Here is a 20,028-nt window from a genome sequence, read left to right on the forward strand (position 1 = left end):
TCATGGGTTATTATTTTTGACATACCATTTGGTATTAAAATAAAATGGCTTTCTAATCCCTTTTAAGTTGAATGCGTAAAGTATGTCATAAATTACCATTCTGTGGAGAATTCGATTGTTTAGCTGGTATACAAGCATGATCAAACTGACCAAGCTAGACCACCAGTATGACTAACCTTGACCATCCTGCTCAACCACCCTGACCAGAACAACCAAAATCAAACAAAACACACAGTATCCTGGCCAAAAGCTGGTTAGGCAGTTTAGCAAAATCAAGTTTATTTTCATCTGTATAAAAACCCTGACCATAAAAGACCAGCTTACAGTGGAAATGAGCTGAAGTGTTCAGCAGGTACAGTTTATTATACTAAAGGAATAGGTTGTTAAATAAAGGGAGTAATAATTAAATTGAGCTCATGTTCACAGCGGCATTTGTAGGAATTATTTTATTTAATAGTTCTGAACTTAATCATAAAATTTGAATATCATTGCAAAGTTACTTTATTATTAAAATAGATCACTCTGTGTGTAATATAATTTGAGTTTCTCATTTTGTACTGAATTACTAAACTAAAGTAACTTTTTAATTATATTTTTTATTTTTTTGAGATGCAACGGTATACACACAAAATTATCCACAAAAAACACACAAAAATGAAAACAAAGACTGTCAAAATATATATGAAAATAATTTTCTTATATATTTGACGTTTTTTTTTCTGTTTTGAATTTGTAACATTCTTTTTCCTTTTAATTCTTAAAATTTTACTTGTAGATTTTTGTGTGTGTGTGTAAAACTTTTTTCTATGTAAGATTTCTTAGTGTTTGAACATGGTGTGACTGGTGAAATGACGTTAATACTTGGCCTCTTGATGAAATCAGAAAAATCCTAGACCCACCACTGATACCCACAATAAACTAGTCAGTTGAGTCTGAGGTAACTGGACTCGCTAGTTAGATAGGTTAGCTTACTTAGTTCTATGAGTGATTCATATTTGATTAGTAAAATATGGAAGCACATCTGTCTCTGAAAGAATCAATAATAATATACTTGGACAGAAGTGGAGGGCTGCGTAAACTAATTGAGACGTGTAACTCTCTGAAAGGTGATTATTGCGGGTTTCTTTCTGAGTAGATACAGATCTGTGAAGTTAGCTGTTTACTTAGCTTAGCATAAAATATTTACTTAGCTTGACAGTCTGAGCAAGGTTTACTAGCCATGTTAGCTACCTAGCTAGCTCTAGGTATCTAGGCAGCTCACTCCTAGATTTAGGTAATGCTAGGATATCTGGGTTCTGCTGTGTTGTAAATCTGTCCAAGCATTTCCCAGTATTTCAATACTAAAATAAACACAAATATACATTGATTTTATTAATTTGTTTATGGATAGAGTGGCACAGGAGTCTAAAGATAAATCAGATAGCTTAGTTAACTAGCTAACGTTAGCGGTTTGCTGACAGAGGCCCGTGGGATTAAGCTCAATTTTAGACCAGTATTATTTATTATTACTGTGTGAAATATGTTTCAGAATCGCAGCAGGTAGAAGCAGTGTATCGATTTAATTTTGACGTGAATCCCACTGATTTACTGGAGCTGGATGCCCGCCTGGGAGACTGTGTATTACACGACCCTCTGAAAGCCACCTCACTCTTTCAGTCTGTAAGTTTCAGATAAGGATCCTCAGACTAATTTTAGCGAATTTATCATGTTTTCAAAAAAATCATTAAGTATTTTTAATATGGTATTTTATACAATTTAAAGCTCTTAAAAAATACGAGTTTCTTTGATTTTAACCAAATTGAAACCCTCTGAAATATAATCAAGAGAAAGATGGATGATCACAAGCCATCAAACCAAACTAAACTGAAACGTTATCCAAAAGCAGTGTGTAAGACTGGTGGAGGAAAACATGCCAAGATGCATGGCAACTTTGATTAAAAACCAGGGTCGTTCCACTAAATATTGATTTTTGAACTCTTTATGAATATGAACTTTGCATTATTTGGGGTCTGAAAGCTATGCATCTTTTTTGTTATTTATGTTACAGCCATTTTTTTATTTTCTGCAAATAAATGCTCTAAAGACAGTATTTTTATTTGGGATAAATGTTGTCGATAGAATAAAACAACAATGTTCATTTTACTCAAACATATACCTATAAACAGCAAAATCTGAGAAACTGATTCAGAAACTGAAGTGGTCTCTTTATTTTTTTTCAGAGCTGTATAACCGGTTTAGAGTGGTTTGATGTAGCCAATCTGATATCCAGAATTGTAAATGTAATATTGAAAACATTAAAGCTATACAGGAACACATGCAGAATTATTTTGGGAAAAAAAGTGTTAAGGCAGAATTTGTTTTATATTTAGATTCTTCTAAGTACCACATTTAGCTGCACACTCTTGGTATTTTAATCTCAGTGTCTTCATGAGAAAGAGTCACCTGGAATAGTTTTCTCAGCATCTTGAAGAAGTTCCTGGAGGTTCTGAACAATAGTTGCTGCTTTCCCTTCAGGCTGTGCTCCATCTCAGCTGGGTTTAGGTCAGGGGATTGTGGAGGACAAACACTTTTTTTCATCTACTACGTAATTCCATATGTCACTTAAGTTTTGAGTTTTGATGTCTTTAATATTAATCTATAATGTAGAAAATACAGTATAAATATTATTACAAAATAAAATACAAATGTTTTGGCCAAAACCTGATATATACTAGCTTCCTATGAATTAGCTTTTTTTTTTTCAGCTCAGTTCTGTAACCAATTTTGACCATGTCCACTTCTTTAGAACAAAGTATTTCACATCACACTAGTTTTGATGACTTGTTTCAATTTAAACACAAATATTATGCATACATTTTAATTTGAAATTCCCATTTAAATCCTTTTTTGATTTGCTTAAACAACACTAAAATGTATACATCAATTTACAGGTTTGCTATCTCTCTATAAAGGCATTGTCACTGTTTGAACATACAGTTACAGAAAACCAGGTAGGCATGATTATTGTGTGAACTTTTATTAATAGTATTAAATGTTTAAATCAGTTAATGATCATTTCTTTTTTTTTTCTGCCCACTTGAGGTGTATGTTGTTCTAAAGCCCACACACATGCCACCTTTTCCCCAATACTTTCTGGACCTTTCTGAGTTTCCTCGTGGGTATGGTCCAATGAGGCCTCTGGCAATGGAGGGCCTTGTAATTGCCATGACTCGGGTCACTAAATACACCCAAGGGGCCAGATTTCTCTGCACAGAAGAAAAATGTCCTTGCTCCAGGGGTAACTTGTAATACTCTCTTGTGTGTATGTGTGTGTATGTTCTTAGCACTTACACCGTCTCTGGCTGTAGCTGTTGTCAATCTTCCACCAGGTTTCCACCACATTAGAGTACATGCTCCTGGGGCCACAGAGTCTGCTACCGTAAGAAGTGGCTTCATCTGCTTCCTCTGCTCCTCACCACTCAAAGAGGATGTGAAGTCTCGTGTTTTAGGAGGTGAGGAAACAAATGAATTACAAGAGCAGATTGTCAGGTAGATTATCTTTGAACCGTTACAGTTGTTTTGTATTTGGGGGAAAGCATGAATGGAATTTCAAGATACTATTTCTATTTACTGAGGTGAGATCAAGTATAATCATCTTGCAAGAAACAACTTCTGCATTTGATGTTACTCAGCAGATAGAGTAAGCTGCCAATATGTGAAAGGGACTTTTAAATGAGAATTCTCATACAGTTGTAGTTTGTTGAACTGTTCCTTTTCTGGGGCAGATTGAGTGTCTAACACATCTTTAATAAAACAGAGAATTTGGGGCACAAGTTGATTATGTTGAGAGGATTTATGAAATCAGTGCAACGTCAAAATTAAGAAGAACTACCTCAATTCTTGAGCACCATCAGCTAGGTAACTGAAACTTATACACATTTGAGTTTTGCCATTGCTGTTCTGGCCAACTAAGTAAGTGTCTCCTCGCTGCTATAGCTGGCTACAGCTGCCACCCAAATCAAATAAGCATGTAGGATTTGATTCACTTATTCAGAATACTAAATAAGTTGCTCAAACTGTATTGAAACCAGACAAAATTGAATTGTCATTGACATTGTGGTACTAAAAAAGCATTGAACTTTCAATACCTTGTACAGCTCTAGTTCCAACAGGGAAATGACCCCAAGCTCACATCAAAGATGTAGACTGTACACTCATTCTGTCTCTAACCCTAACCATCCATTATGAAACAAGAACACTACTGTTACATTTTTGTGAGATATTCCATAAAGGACCTAAATGAGTATATCAAGTTTAAGTGCCAAATTTAGATCAGTGAATATTTGCTTTTGTAACTGATCCTCTTTGTAATGGTCATGCTCAGATAAGCAGCTGATTGAGCTTGTGCATGTGAAAGCACTGGATGTGCTGGGAATTCATGATCCTTCCTCCCTGAGATATCAATCTGTTACGCTGTTTCTGAGAGGTAAGTTAGAATGTGAGATAAATGTTTATCTGTTTGCTACACCGGGAGTAGGAGTGTCTGGCTAGGATGTTTGTAACTAATATTGAAAATCAATTCACATAGTGACAAAAAAAATCAGTGAGCCTATTAGATATTGCTTTCCTGCCAAATTCTGTCTCATTTGATATGCTTGTTAGGTTTTTAGTGCTCTAATCTGTTAGGTACTTTTGTTGACCTAGTATTAGACAGAACTTTGGACTAACTAAACAAGAACCATTTACTAGATTACCAAAGGTGAAAAGATAACAGTAACTTGTTTCTAACCTGGTAAAACAAATATTGATACAGAGACTGTAACAGAGGCAGTGTTTCTTTAGACCTTATTTCATTATATGCGACATACACCCTAATTATTATTGTTGTGTCTCTTAATAATAGACGAACTTTGCAACTCCATGAAAATTGGTCAGGTCTACCAAGTGGTTGGGATTCCAGCTCATGTACACCAGTGGCCCAACATTACATGTAGCATAGAAGCCAGCAGTGTTCAAATAGTGATCCCTGAATGTGAGGACTTTTTGAACTTGCTAAAACTATTACACACCTCCATGTTTAAGTAGTGTCAAAGTTGGTGGTGAACTTCTTCTGTTCTGTCATTCCACCCCTCTACGCTCCGATCCAATATGCATGCAGATCCTTGCAAGATCAGCTGCAATTTCCATGCCCTGCATGCCGCCTCTTCCTGTTCTCCTTGGAGATTCTCTGCCATTGTAGCCAACTCATTTGGATCTGGGATCGTTCCACCCGGCCTCTACAATACTCTGAAGCTGGCAATGCTGCTTAGCCTGGTCCAGACTGAGGGGCAGAATACAGATGCACACAACCATCTGGATGTTCTTGCACTTAGCAGTGACACACTTGTCATTGACAGGTACCCTTTTTAAACATTGATAAATTACATAGTGCAGTTAATTGTTTACCTATATGAGGGCTGTGGCATGTATGTCTGTAAGCCTTAAATAAACAAACAAACTAAAAAGCACTGTGGACTAAGCACTCATTTTTATGACTTGCACAGTCAGTCAGTTATTTACTCAGGTAATTAGTCACATTAGCTAAAAAAATTAATTAAATGAAATTATCCTCCTTTTAGCCTGTATTTTAATGGTCAGGACCCTACAGGACCACCACAGAGCAGCTATTATTTGGGTGGTGGGTCATTCTCAGCACTTAAGTGACACTGTCATGATGCTGGTTGTATTATTGGGTGTTGTGCTGGAACAAGTGGATCAGACACAGCAGTGCTGCTGGAGTTTTTAAACACTTTGTTTTCTCATTGACAACTCTAAACACAAGATAACAGGTGCTTCAGAACACTTGTTTTATTATTTGTATGACTTCAATGCCAGGTTGATGACATACAGTCTGAGTCTGGCTGGTCGGGGTATTCGTCATCCAGTCACTGGAGAGCTGTTTGCGTCCCTGTCCAGAGATGAGCATGGAACAGGAACAGTCAACATCCATGCTGGTTCTGCAATGCTGGCCACTGGAGGCGTGTGCCTGCTAGGAGATTTAACATGCTATAAGAAAGATAGGATAGACACACTGCAGTCAGGTTGGTACCATGAGAAGACAAAAAAGATATTAAAGACATTTTATAATGTGATTAGCAAGTTAAAAATCTGTTCATAACATTAGCACCAGTACAGAGCACTCTGAAGTTTAAGAATCTTTTTATTATGGCTTATCTTGGCTTTTGTGTCTCCACAGTTTTGGAAAGCAGAGCAGTGTCTGTGTTCATTCCAGGAAAGAAGTATGGGGAAGATGCTGACCAGCATCTCTCCTTCCCCATCAAGTGTAACTTCTGGGCACTGGCTGGCGCAGAAGCTTCTTCCAAGAAACTTGTCAGACCAGAAAGTGTAGTGTTGGGCTCAATGGTAAGTTGGCATGCTTGATTTTTTGACATATGAATATCAAACATCTTCATGTTGCTTTGCACAGCAATGGCCATATGACCTAACGATCTTATAGAGTTAAAGTATATATATGACTAACTGCATGCAACTCTGTTTTTACATTTTTAAGAAAATCAATTGAGCCTTCCTATTTTTGGACCCTCCGATACAGTCATTTTTAAATCCCACCTACTAGTTTTCCCTTAGTGTGCTATGTTGCCAAAGCTGAGAGGGTAAGGGCTAGATGTGCTTCCTCCAAGTCATATGATGCCATTTTATTACTAACATTTATACCAAACACAATTCTAGGTAATTGGATAAAAATATGTATATAGGTTAAAAACATATAACTTGATAACATTCTTTAAACACACTACAAGGCAGTTGCACAGAGAAATTTGGGATACTCTTACCCACCCAAAGGCAATCTTTTGATTGTCAGTCAGATAATCAGCATGTAGTGAACAGCACTACATGTGTTTGTAGTCCATGATCATTCCTTCCAGAGATATCAATCTGTGTCTGTTTGTAATAGCCATTTCCGGTATCTTGAGCCTATGGAGTACAGTGCACAGCTGAATACAAAACCGTGCACAGCATGGTTGTGCAGATGGCTTTTTAGTTGAACAAGGAGGGGTCTCCTCCTTTTGACATAATGCTGAAAGAATGTTGCAGCAGTTAGGAGGCGACCCCACCTCTGAGCATATTTAGTAACAGGAAGCAGGGACAATAACATCTTTCCTGGAGAAGGTTCTAGTTTAAGAACATTACTGGCAGTAATAGAAATACACCAATGTCTTCCGTATCCTGGTTACCTCAAAAATACTTGTTTTGATGTTCACTTTTCAGATTTTATATATCTTTCTGCAGGAGATGGGTTTAATACCTCCGCAAGTTGCAGAGGCGTTTGGACTTGTGATCCAGTGCCGTGAGCCAATAGGTCAACACCCACTACTTCCTATGACAGTGCACACCCTGAGGCAGGCCATCTCACCAGGAGAGCCCCTCTACCCTGCCTGCATGCAGTTTACCACACAGGACTACAAAGAGGTTAAACCACAGAAGAGCGATCAACTCATTTAATAATTAACCTTTCTGCTTAAAATGTTTCTTACAGCTCTTTTGTAGTATAAATTCAATAATACAGTAGTGACTATATCTGGAAATAAGCCATGTTTCTTTTATTACATTTATTACATTACATTTTTTGTCTATGTAATTGCGTTGCACAATGTGGACAAAATAATGATTGCAGTGATATTGCTAGATATTAAAACACTGCATTAACCACACAATTACATCTGTTGGATTACATATACACCTTAATTTGCCAAATCACCCACAGAAATACTTTAATGGAGCTGTGGCCACAAGACAGTACAAAACTTGCTGCGTTTCATATTGCAATATAGCTCTTAGAAAGGCAGATTCTACGTTGTGCAGCCTAACAGCATAAAACTTCAGATAAGGATTTTAATAACTCTTTTTTTAGTTACTGGCTTATGCTCAGGGCCTGAAAGTAGACATGACCCCTGAAGCTGAAAAGATGATCCACGGCTACTACATGGCCAGTCGGCGGGTTCGTTCGGATTCTGCTCAGGGCTCTGCAGTATCTGTAACCTCCATCAAACTCATGTAAGTATACAAAAACACTACCAGAGTCCATTTAAAAATCTATTTGGATTATAAACTGTATAGCAGTAAAAGCAAAATACTTCTTGACTTTATCCCAGCAACAGAACATTATTTTATTACCTACACACTTATTTTAGTTCTCAAACTGCATGTTAGTTAACTTAATAGCTAACTTAAATTTATAACTGCCCTATGAATGATTTTGAGAAATGAGCACTCCAGATAGAACCACTAGGTGGTAGTAAAGTTCTTGGATTTCAGGGTTAGTTTTTTCTGATTGTAATAAAAGATTGTTACACTTGTGCTGTGGAGTTATTTTAAAACAAAAAAATCTAGTGCATTGTTTTGTCATGTGCATGTAACTGCCAAATCTGTCCACTTATTGGTTTTGGCAGGATAGGAATTGCACAAGCTCATGCTAAGCTTAATCTGAGGACACACGTTCTGGAAGAAGATGCAGTTATTGCAGTGCTGCTCTGTGAAAACGCAATCACTCTTATACATGGTGAGCATTTATTTTTTTCCAGACCCAAAAACACCCATTTATAACTTTCTGCTTCTCCAGCTAAACCAGTGTTCCGTGGATTTTAACACTATAAAAATGCTTTATTATATATAAATGTAGCACAGAGATATCCTTTTAGCACCTCGTAAGTTCAACTTTTTTCAAGAATCAAAGTCAAACCAATTACATGCTCATGAGAGTTTGTCTTGGGACTGCAGGGGCCTCAGTGCTTGTTATTCCACCTGATGCCCTATTTCCTTTTGATCTGCGGGACCTGGACTCCCTGTGCAGACGAGACCAGATCTTGGAAGAGCTGCACCAGCAGATCTTGCACTTTGTGTATACTTATGCACCAGGAGCTGCAACTTACATCATGGAAGAGTAGGGTACCTCTTTAACTTTGATAACCAGCTAGTCCAGGTTGCTAATGTTAAACAGCATTTTACATTTTAAAAAACATACTTGGTGAACTGAGGTACAAATGGTGTACAAATAAGTGAAGTCTAAAAAGAGCAACAAACAGACAGGTACACACAATATTCAGTTTCATATTAGTTTAATTACAAACAAGTTGAAAACTGGAGAAATATACATTGAAATCAATTTAATGTCAAGTATTTACAGGCATTACAGTATGATCAAATTCAGAATATATATTTATCCTGTTGATGCTTCAAAAAAAAAAAAAAAAAAAAAATTATCTATCTAAGGAAGTGGAAGATTGTGTTGAATATTCCGAGAATAAATTCAAATGTGTACAATTACAACTGTCACCAATATTTACTACTAATGTATGTACGTACAGCACATGACATGCAGCTAAAATGTTCAGTCTCACCTTGATGCATCAAGAATTGCAGCTCATTGGATTCAATCTCTAACTTCACATCAGGCTCTGTAGATGAAAAATTTAAAAGTCTGAAAACTGAAAATATTTTTGTTCAAACAGCAATGGACTGGAATCAGTGCAGAGTACTTGGATCTAAATGATTAATAAATGTGCTTTTTCAGATAGTCACAGTATCAACAACCCAATCTGGTCTGATGGGTAAACGGCAAAAACTTGACAATCATCATGTACAGCATCTCATGGCCACAATTTTAGTATTTATTTTAATTTTATTTACCGCCAGGTTCATCTTTACACAGTCAGGCTCAGCTTCCCCTTCTCCAAAAGCCTCAGATTTCTGAAGGGGAAGAAAATCGTCGTCAATGACCCACACTTGATTATATTAGGACATGAATGATTCTGCTGTTAAATGCTCAGATAATCACAAGATCAGCAACCCAATTTGGTCAGATGGGTAAACGGCAAAAAAGTGAAAATCATCACAGCTGTAAACTATTACAACTACTAAAACACTTCATATCCTTAAACATGAAGAGGTTAAGATCCTTTCAATGAAAATAAATGGGTTACTTACATCAGTAAAGCCAGTCAATCATCCCACTCAGGCCATATCCATGACTGGAGTAAAAAGAAAACAAGGAAAGAAAGACCATTACAAAAATGTTCAATCTGACCATTTTAGAAATAAAAATAAAAGAATAAGTAATTTAAAAAAGCTCAGATAATCACAGAATCAGCAACCCAGTATGGTCAGATGGGTAAACGGCGAAAATGTGAAAAATCATCATAGTAAACAATTACAGCGTGTGTAACACTAATCTTCATCCACCTCAAATGTTTCTTACCTTGATGCATTTTGAATCGAAGCCAGCGGCATTCAGTCTCCTCATTCTTGATTGAGCACTACAGAGACAAAAATACAGAATTCTGAGAACTGCATTAAATAACCCAAGTAGGAAATACATTTCACACTCAAAATAAATCGCCATTTATTCTGATCTATTTGACAGACATGGTCATAAGCTGTTTTTTTTTTTCAGATAGTCACAGTATCAACAACCCAATTTGGTCTGATGGGTAAACGGCAAAAACGTGACAATCATCATGTACAGCATCTCAGAAACAATTTAAGCTTTTGTTGATTAATAGATTTATTTACCTTGTCCTTAGACAGCCAGCTCAAGTCATCCTATTCCAAAGCCATTGTGATTTCTGAGGAGAGAAAAAAACAAACAAAAAAAAACCCTTCAAAAATCTCAAAACATGTCCGTCAACAACTCGCTTATAATATCAGGAATAACTCATAAATAACATCATAAATAACTGCTTTTATATGCTCAGATAATCACATTATCAGCACCCCATTTGGTCAGACGGGTAAACGGCAAAAATGTGAAAATCATCATAGCTGCAACAGAGTAACTACTACTGAAGTACTTTATTGCAACTTGACTTTTACCTTTGTGTGCATGCACACTTCTATTAAGGGGTAAAAAAAGTGGCAAGTAACACTCACCTCATGGAAAGCCATGCCACATGGATCTGCATATCAACAACGATAATTTCCAAGCAAAACTGCAAAAAAAAACAAAAAAAACAATGTATAGTATATTAGTATATAAACTTATACAGTATATTTTTTCCCAAATGGCATGCAAAAATGTAATACCTGAGACTAAACATCTCCAATTTTTAAGGAAAATGTTATTTAAAAATTTAAAAATAAAAAGTTTGTCATCTGCCCTACACTACAAAATGGCCATTGACTAATTAGCCCTTTGTGGCAAATCTATTGATTTTATACTGCTGTATATAAGCAGCACTGAGGGAACAATCGATAAGTGAACCTGACTCCACTTCAAAAAGTTGACTGATGAACCAAAGGTCAAGGGGCACATGTAACACAGCTTGAAAGCACAGATCCCCACACCAGCACGAAGGCCTTACCAAGGCTAGTTTAACTCAAGGTCAGGACCTCTACCAAGACTGTGGCTCCTCGGAGAGGGCTAAATTCATAATTTCCCCAACGTAGGTCATGTGAAGACCATTCCCAAACCAAGTTGGCCTCACAAGGGACACAAGCCCTGGACATAGCCAGTGGACATCCTACCAACAGCAGCACAAATAGCAAAGGGCCAATTTATCAATGTAAGTGGGACACACAACTGCCAACATGATTTATAACAGTACTGCAGGGATATTTAACACAGCCTGTTGAACGGGTTAGGTCATGATTACAGCATTATTTGGCCATCATAAATAACAGGTCATTCACTGTTCTGCTCAAATTAGGTTCATGGGCTAGTCAATTTCTGCAGAAAATAGTCCAAATTCAGAGCTGCTCTCTTCCTACCATTAATACAAACCAAGTTCTACCCACATAACTTAATCACTTAAGAACTCAAATATTTTATTCTTTCCCCAATTATTTGCATTATTGCACCATTATTTTGGTTAGTATTTCTTAACTTCTGACCCCCTATCTGCCCAATCTATTCTTTGCAAACTGTGCAATATTTATTCAATACTTTAAATTTTGTTAAAATATCATGGAAACACTAAACTGTGAACCCAGTATCATGAATCACTTTATGGTCCAACTGTGTAGTCATGCCACAATTTTCTTTAGGCCAACATTCCTTTTTATTCCCTAAAATTCTGAAAGTATATTTTAGATACTTGTTGGTGTGGTGCAGATAACATGACTACCTGATAGTGAGCTACCACGTAATGTGGAGCCTAGTGCCTTTGGTGCACTACTTTAATAAGAATCTGTGGCAAGACTTTGAACACTATATTGGCCCACTTCTGTAATATGAATAAGCTTATAAGTCAAACCCTCTGGATAAAACATTATCTAAGCAGTAGAAGCACAATATATACAGCTATACAGTATTTTGCACAATCATAGTTGAAACCATAGAAACTTGGAAAAAAATTAAGCTTGAGGATCAAAGACAATAATTTGGGAGTTTGGTTGACACAGATGTTCAGTGTATTTTATGTACTCAAATATCCGTGCAAAACCTAAGACAAGAGGCTTGTAGATAAGCAGGTCAGCATAAACTCCTGTAGGGGCATTGGCAAGTCATGAGAGTAGCTGAATCAGGTTTCGTATATCAGTGTAAACTGCTGTGGTGACCATTCAGCACTTCCCTATCCAAAATTCAGAAAACAGGTGAATGTCTACTATACATAATTACACACTACAACTACATAACATACCAGTCGTACTTACAATAGAGCAGATTGTGTTATGACTAATTGTGATAATTTGTACATTATAAAAAAGTGTGCTTTTTTTAACTAAGGTTTTGTTAAAAATGCACCCCTGCACGTTTAGATGCATTAAAACTTCAACTGAAGTGATACTGATTAGTACTTTAAGACATGGGAACAGGGCCACCACGTGGTCCAGCCTCAAGGACTGACTCGCTTTGTGGCTTTTTCACCCTTGAATATTAATTTATCATAATTTTAAACAGAAAATGTGAAAGCGTATAAAACCCTTTAGCTACACTGACTAATTCAGCAACTACATTATATTAAAAGCTGTTGTAATTCTGTACAGCAATCACAGCACAAAAACCCACGTCGTGTATAGACCGCAAAAAACAGAAAATAATACAAAATACTCAGCGCTACATCACTGAAGTTCTGCGCTATATTTCCTTGCAGTTTAGCAGCGTACTGAGAGGTGTTTACCTGATTAGTGTGAAGCAAACGCGCTTTAAAAAGTCGGCGACCCCGAGCCTGCTTCGTCCCGGCGCACATTCTGGAGGAAAATGGACGTTGCGCAGGCGCGTTTAACTGCTTCAGAAGCGTGGTCGCTCCACGTGTGCGCATGCGCATTACTGCAATAGCGCTATACAGTGAAAACGTGAATGATTATTCATAAAAGTCCAAATAAATCTAGTTATTTACTGATCTTTATGACTGTTTAAATCTTTATACTAGTTTGAATGTACTAAATACTAAAAAATACTAAAAAAAATCGTCAGTCAATATAAAGAAAAACATACAAATAAAAAGTAAATATATTAATATAAAGTAAAATGTTGATACACACTAAGAAAAATAAGTACAAATTTGTACTTTAAAAATATAAAGCTTGTCGCAGGGGCTTTACCTTATATTGTTTTTGTGCCAGGAAAGATTATAAACATTATAAACATTATCATCAACTGAATATGTGTCAAGATTATCCCAATCTGGTTTTCAAATGAAAAATGTATAGTTAAAATATATATATTGTTTATTAGTACAGTGATACAGAATACTGAATGTACCTTTTGGCTGATTAAATCTGTACTTATTGCTGTTAGAAAAGACGTTGTACTTCAAAGGGAACAAATCTGATCCTGTAAAGACTAATATAATACCATTAAGAGTGTACCTTTGAGTACAAAAAAGTACTTTATGTTATCTACAAAACAGAGTTAGGAAATAAGTACTTTCTCACGTACAGCACCAGTGACAAGCTTCCTACTCTCTTAAGTACATATCTGTACTTTTTTTTCTTAGTGTGTATTTGCTGAAAAATATATCTAATTTGTAAATGGGCATAAGTAGGTTATAGGTAGAGGGTCCAACTATTGTGGGCTATTTGTTTATTCCAACAAATTCTACAAATAGGATGTTAAAACCCTGTTAAAACAATCCAGCTCAAGACCAGCTGATACTTAACATACTCAACATAATTTATGCTGGTGAGCTAGCTTTTTAACTAACTATCTCTTGATCAGCATAGGGTAAATTTTTACTGGATGACTTTGGTGTTGAGCTGGGTTTTTTAGCTGAGAAGGTTTTAACAAACTATATATTTGTCGCTCATCATAAAACATTTTTATATTTATTCTGGTTCTTTACTGCCTGTATGAGACAATTTAAAGTAAGTTATCTGATATAAAATAAACAAAAAGAAACAGTAGCTATGGCTACGGAAATACAAAAGGTCACACAGCCTTTTAATCTAATAATCAGTGTCTAACAAAAGATTAACTACAGAGCCCAGCTATATATCCCACACATAGAGGAAAAAATAAATTACACACCTTGGAGTCACATTCTGACAACTTTTCTGGTGTTATACACTATAACATTTCTTTGTATTTCTTATTTTAATTTGTGTTTTAAACTCGCAGGATCTGCACATCTATGTGTACATTGCTAGTACACAGAAAAGTTGTCAGTGTTATATCAACACTAATAGTGTTAAATAAACACTGTCTCATATTTAACACTTACTTTCAATGTTTAACACTGACAAATCTACCATGTGTCTGAATTATCAAAACATGTTACCCTCTCTGAGCAGTCTCACAAAATATGACGAATGTCCACTTTTTTAAAACATCTCTTATGAGTGCACTTTATATTAAACATCTTTATTTACAAATCAGACAAATCTGTTCCAAACACATATTTTTCCATTCCTAGACTATTAATTATAGACGTTGGTTAAACATGCCCTAATTTGTTTCTGCTGATTTGGATTTCAATTATTAGCCATAGCAGGATTTCTGCGGTTTATTGTTTCGTTTATTTCAATCAGCCTTAGCGATTAACTATGGCTATAAATCTCCATCAACACGTTTAAACACTTTTAACTGTGACTTGAAATCCAAAATGACATGAATAACATGAATTTAAATCTGTTAAGACGGCCTGGTGTTGTGTTTGTTTTATTTTTTAAACAGACTAATATAGTATGAACTATCAACTACATTAACTATTAACATACTTTATACTGAAATCGAAACAGAAAATAATAAAAAATAAAGTTTGAGATGTTTTAAAACCAGTCTTTGTGCATTCTGAATTCAGTGGGACTATTTGAAATCAATTTAATTTGGTTAAGTTAACAAACAAATAAAGTACTGCGCACAGCAACAAAAGACAAAGAATGTTAATTATCCCACAATTATAAAATCATAAAATCTTAGAAGCCTGATTTTCATCTAAATCTGACCGGGACACCGAGTTTCAAATGTGGTATTTTTTTATTTATCTCACTTTACAATTCACAACAACACCGACAACAAATGACGTGAAAAGGAAGGAGGGAGGAAAGAAAGAAAAGGAGGGTAAAGAGCAGAAGAAGCTGAGCTCCTACTGGACCTGCTATTGTCGAGTCTCTGACACACCACTTCACATGACGAATGTGATGCTGTTCACACACATGCATTTAGTGCAAATATTTGAACTGAAAGTGCACAGCCAACAAGTCAAGCATGACAGCTCATTAGCCCAAAAACACAGTTTAGCAACCCACCATAACCCCCAACAAGACACACAAACCCCGATCAGAAACCCACATGTTTGGGGAAGAGAAAAAAAAACAAATATCAAATATTTTACTAAACGTTATGTACAGTTTTGAAAAGAATTCGGATATTATAGTTTAATGTGCACGCCCCGTATACGCTGAAAAACAGTCAGCAAAATAAAACGCCATTCAGTCTTTAATTTATTCCCACTGGTTTCTCATTTGAGTGTGAAACCTGTGAAATGGTAAAAGAAAGATCTTGTTCATGTTCAAATAGAAAGAGTGGTGATGGGTTCAATTTTAGAGCTGTGAAGTGGTGGTGGGCATTCCCAGCCCCATTGGCCCGTGGCGTTTTTGCTCATCTGCAAATCCTGTAATAAAATTAATAATAATAATAACAATAATAATAATTTAAGCCTTCATTTTCCCTCAATAAAGTCTCCTGTGCAAATGGTTTTATGAATGAGATGATGAAGATGCTCCTTGGTTTTCACTGTGGCCTGAGTTACTCAGGAACTGACCGGTGGCGCCGATGTAGAGCCTCGAGCGCATGGGCCATTTCTGCAAAACACAAAAATAAAAGCGTAAAGAGATAAAACCCAATTTAACACACCCTCATTTAAAGCATCTACACTCAGCATGTCAATGATAAAATGCCACACTAATGTTCTGACAAGCATAACGTGGTGTAACTTATTATGGACACACTGCTGCCCTAATTCATATTAATTCATGTGCTTCGCTAAAAGACCTGAACATTTAATTTGCTACGATAAAATAAACCATAAAAGCTGACGTTTTGGCGGAGTTGTGGACATTTGGATAAGGACGTATACATTTTTAGATAAGGACATTAAAATGTGTTAAAACACATTTACTTAGTCACAAATTGAGATACATTAATAAGGAAATTAAATGTGTAATTTTCACATTGAAGTACACTAATCATTAAAAAACACTCAAAATGATGCTAAAAATATGAATCAAAGAACCGCTTTTGGATCCATAAAGATTAATGTCATTAATCGATTGACGCACTTTACACACAAATACATCACTTTAACAAAATGGTTTGAAAAATTGAACTCAATTTTGTTTTATGGCATTGCTTAAATAAACGTTTTAGCAGCTTTATTGCACTGTGTACAGTGAAGCGTACAGCATATATCCTAACTCATAGCAACTGACGTTTGTTAAGGTCAAAATATAGTGCAGAAACACAACCAACAGGACAGACTGAAATTAAATCCCAAAAAATTACAACTACAAATATAAAGCAACAAATATAACGAGTCATTTTTTTCTGTAATTCTATAAATGTTGGTCTTCTATTGTGCAAAAGGTTTGTGCAAAATCCTCATTTTAATTTAGATCATGTCCTAAACCACATTTTATTTCTTACAACCACTAGGACTTTTAGACATATCTGCACTTTACATAATATATTTGTGTTATTTACAAATAAGACCAAACAAAGTGTAAATGCAGAAACTAACAAAATAAAAATTATTCATAAATGAATGCAATTATACGAACTCTCAAACTGTGTAAAATTAGAAATATACAAAAATATCAATGCACAAAATGCAGTCATGCATGTCCACAAATTAAAAACACAGAACATTCAAATACACGCAACTGCGATTATCAAAATATGAAAGAGAAGAGGTGTTTGACTCACTTTCACAGGATGAAGGTACCCGTCCCCTTTGAGAGGCCTGAACGCCTCGGCTGTGTGTTTCCCTGCGTCCCCGTCCTCCTCGCCCTCCTCCTGTAGGGTTCTGGTTAGATGGGCGATGTATGTGGTGGCCAGGATCAGCACGTCCAGCTTGGACAGTTTGGTGTCCGGCGGAACGGACGGTAAAGTCCTCTGCAGCTCCAGGAAGGCGTGGCGGAGCGTCTGAACGCGGCTCCTCTCGCGCGCTGCGTTGGCGGCGGCCGGCCGCCCCCTACCCGCGAGTCCGGGACCTGGAACCCCTCTGGAGCGCCGGCGGTCAGAGGGCTCCGGACTGGTGCTGGGACTGGGGCTGCAAGCGGGGCTGTCAGGCTGCGGCTCCATGCGTGATCAGCGCCGGACCTGAACCATTTAAACACACCACCCGGCACTGATTTAACACCGACTTAACCAGCCATCTGCTGGGTTTGTAGAATCAGAATTAGGGATGGAGGTATTTTAAGTTTTAAAGAAGTTTTCTATTTTGGACTGTATGTTTTCCTGTTCATGATAAGCTTTAAAATATAATGACTTGAGTAGAATCTTGATTTGTGTTCACATTCATGAAGTAAATTCAAATGATTCATAAAACAATTCATAGAACGTTTTAGTCATATAAAACTCTAAGCTGTTTTTGATCATTCTAAATGTACTAAAATTAAAGCACTAAAGTGATTAGTGATAAATCTTGATTTGACATTTATGGACAGCACTATAACGGTTAAAAATGATTTCGATTCATTTTTTATTTGTGTTCACAATTCATATCATGTCCTTAAACTGTTTATAGAAAGTTTTTAGTCACATAAAACTATAAACTGTTTTTGATTAAGTGCACGGTTAAACATTATTTCGGTTGATTCTTGATGTGTGTTTACATTTATTAAGTGAATTCAAATAATTGATGAAACAGTTTATATGATGCTTTAGTCATATACAACTCTAAGCTGTATTTGATCATTCTAAGTGCACTAAGATTGAGGCACTAAAGGGATTTAACCTTGATTTGTGTTCACATTCATATCGTGTTCTTGAACAGTTTATAGAACGTTTTCAGTCATATAAAACTATGAACTGTATTTGACTAAGTGCAATATAACGGTTAAACGTGATTTTGATTAATTCTTGATTTGTGTTCACATTCATGAAGTGAATAAAAAAATTATCCGAACTGTTTATAGAACGTTTTACTCATATAAAACTCTAACCTGTAAGTGCACTAAGATTTTAAAGGGGATTAGTGCTGATCTTGATTTGTGTTCACATTCATAATTGAATTTATAACTTGTCTTTAAACAGTTTAGAACGTTTTTAGTCATTTAAAATTATGAATTGAATTTGATTAACGGTTATAAGGGTTAATCATTATATCGGTTGATTCTTGATTTGTGTTCACATTGATTAAGTGAATTTAAATACTACCTGAAATGCTTATAGAACGTTTTTTAATCATATATAACTCTAAGCTGTATATGATTTATTTTAAGTGCACGATGTAATAGTACAGAAGATAAAGTACAATATAAATCCACAAAAATGACGGAATAGGATTTCAAGTCGTCACTATTAATAAAAGACTGTAAATAAATTAATGTTATGGTGCAAATACTAATTAAGAAAAACAGATAAAGCGAACATGTCCAGAGCAGAGTTCCTAAGTTCAGCCCATGTTGGTGCAGAAGTGCAGAAGCTCGCACAGAGCGTGTTTTACAGAATTAAAAAGTTGTGTAAAGCAGAGTAAAGAAACGCAGTCTTACCTTCAGCCTAAGCGTGTGAGGAGTTTTGGTTGTGGACATGCAGTCGCTGCTCACCGCTCTCTGCTCTGCGCTCTGACTGCGCAGCTCCGCTCCCTCCGCATTAAAATCTATATAAAGCAGCGCCTCACCTTCAAGCGGCGCGCAGCTCTCGGGAGCCTCTCATTTATTGGGAAAACAACGAGCTGACAGCTCTTTCACTCCGGTGCAATTAATCAAGGGCCTTTAAAGCTCAGTGGCAGCCAGAGGGGCTCCGCTCACTTTTCCCTTTAACTCATTTGAGGAGAGCAGCAGTTTTTAGACCAGACTGATCTCCTAGAAATATAACTATAGACAAAAAAAACCTAAAGAAACACAAAGTAAGTTAACTGTAGAGGTACTTCTGAGGACATCTAGAAAAAATTGAATGCAAAGTAGCAAAGCGGAACAGAATGAACTTAATCTCAATAAGGGAATTAAGAACTAAATATGAAGAATTAAAGAGAATTTTAATCCTTACAGGATGGTTAATCCTTAAACTCCAGGTTTTGTTAAGCTTAAGTATAATTACACATCACATTTACAACTATTTAAGTTATATAGTTTGAGTAGTATATGTTTGAGTAAAATGAACATTCTATTCTATAAACTACAGACATAATTTCTCACTAATTCAAATAAAAATATTGTCATTTAGAGCATTTATTTGCAGAAAATGATAAATGGCTGTAATAAACAAAAAAGATGCTGAGCTCAGATCAGACCTCAAATAATGCAAAGAAAACAAGTTCATATTCATAAAGTTCAAATCAATATATGGTGTAATAACCCTGGTTTTTAATCACAGTTTTCATTCATCTTGGCATGTTCTTCTCCACCAGTCTTACACACTGCTTTTGGATAGCTTCATGCCACTCCTGGTGC

At 36.1% G+C, this 20,028-nt stretch overlaps 2 protein-coding genes and 2 long non-coding RNA genes across 4 annotated transcripts; 1 reads left to right on the plus strand and 3 right to left on the minus strand.

Moving 5' to 3' along the window:
• Positions 1-475: 475 nt before the first annotated feature.
• mcmdc2 (minichromosome maintenance domain containing 2) lies at positions 476-9,116 on the plus strand. The gene is made up of 14 exons (XM_007248923.4): positions 476-1,106; positions 1,529-1,659; positions 2,931-2,990; positions 3,082-3,277; positions 3,369-3,491; positions 4,364-4,465; positions 4,883-5,011; positions 5,138-5,375; positions 5,854-6,059; positions 6,215-6,381; positions 7,270-7,449; positions 7,892-8,034; positions 8,430-8,539; positions 8,758-9,116. The coding sequence occupies exons 1-14, from the start codon at positions 1,010-1,012 to the stop codon at positions 8,922-8,924; spliced, it is 2,049 nt and encodes a 682-aa protein (XP_007248985.3). The 5' UTR covers positions 476-1,009; the 3' UTR covers positions 8,925-9,116.
• Positions 5,804-7,045, minus strand: LOC125806758 (uncharacterized). Its single transcript, XR_007441575.1, has 2 exons — positions 6,817-7,045; positions 5,804-6,024 (listed from the first exon to the last, which is right to left on the minus strand). It is a non-coding gene; the product is annotated as an uncharacterized LOC125806758 (long non-coding RNA).
• LOC103040124 (uncharacterized) lies at positions 9,079-13,209 on the minus strand. The gene is made up of 7 exons (XR_454739.3): positions 13,095-13,209; positions 10,906-10,964; positions 10,549-10,601; positions 10,235-10,292; positions 9,964-10,007; positions 9,667-9,726; positions 9,079-9,434 (listed from the first exon to the last, which is right to left on the minus strand). It is a non-coding gene; the product is annotated as an uncharacterized LOC103040124 (long non-coding RNA).
• Positions 13,210-15,375: 2,166 nt separating this feature from the next.
• Positions 15,376-19,372, minus strand: LOC103039804 (transcription factor 24). The gene is made up of 3 exons (XM_007248922.4): positions 19,129-19,372; positions 17,339-17,734; positions 15,376-16,218 (listed from the first exon to the last, which is right to left on the minus strand). Exons 2-3 carry the CDS (start codon positions 17,714-17,716, stop codon positions 16,114-16,116), a joined length of 483 nt encoding a protein of 160 aa, XP_007248984.1. The 5' UTR covers positions 17,717-17,734; positions 19,129-19,372; the 3' UTR covers positions 15,376-16,113.
• Positions 19,373-20,028: the final 656 nt, after the last annotated feature.

This window comes from Astyanax mexicanus, chromosome 1 (genome assembly GCF_023375975.1).
Source record: "Astyanax mexicanus isolate ESR-SI-001 chromosome 1, AstMex3_surface, whole genome shotgun sequence".
In the NCBI taxonomy this organism is placed as follows: domain Eukaryota; kingdom Metazoa; phylum Chordata; class Actinopteri; order Characiformes; family Acestrorhamphidae; genus Astyanax; species Astyanax mexicanus.

Coding starts and splice junctions, on each gene's coding strand:
- mcmdc2 (XM_007248923.4), top strand. CDS start 1,010: ATGGAAGCACATCTGTCTCTGAAAGAATCAATAATAATATACTTGGAC. Junction 5,012..5,137: donor TCAAATAGTGATCCCTGAAT/GTGAGGACTTTT, acceptor ATATGCATGCAG/ATCCTTGCAAGATCAGCTGC. Junction 6,060..6,214: donor GATAGACACACTGCAGTCAG/GTTGGTACCATG, acceptor GTGTCTCCACAG/TTTTGGAAAGCAGAGCAGTG.
- LOC103039804 (XM_007248922.4), bottom strand. CDS start 17,716: ATGGAGCCGCAGCCTGACAGCCCCGCTTGCAGCCCCAGTCCCAGCACC. Junction 16,219..17,338: donor GGTACCTTCATCCTGTGAAA/GTGAGTCAAACA, acceptor TGTGTTTTGCAG/AAATGGCCCATGCGCTCGAG.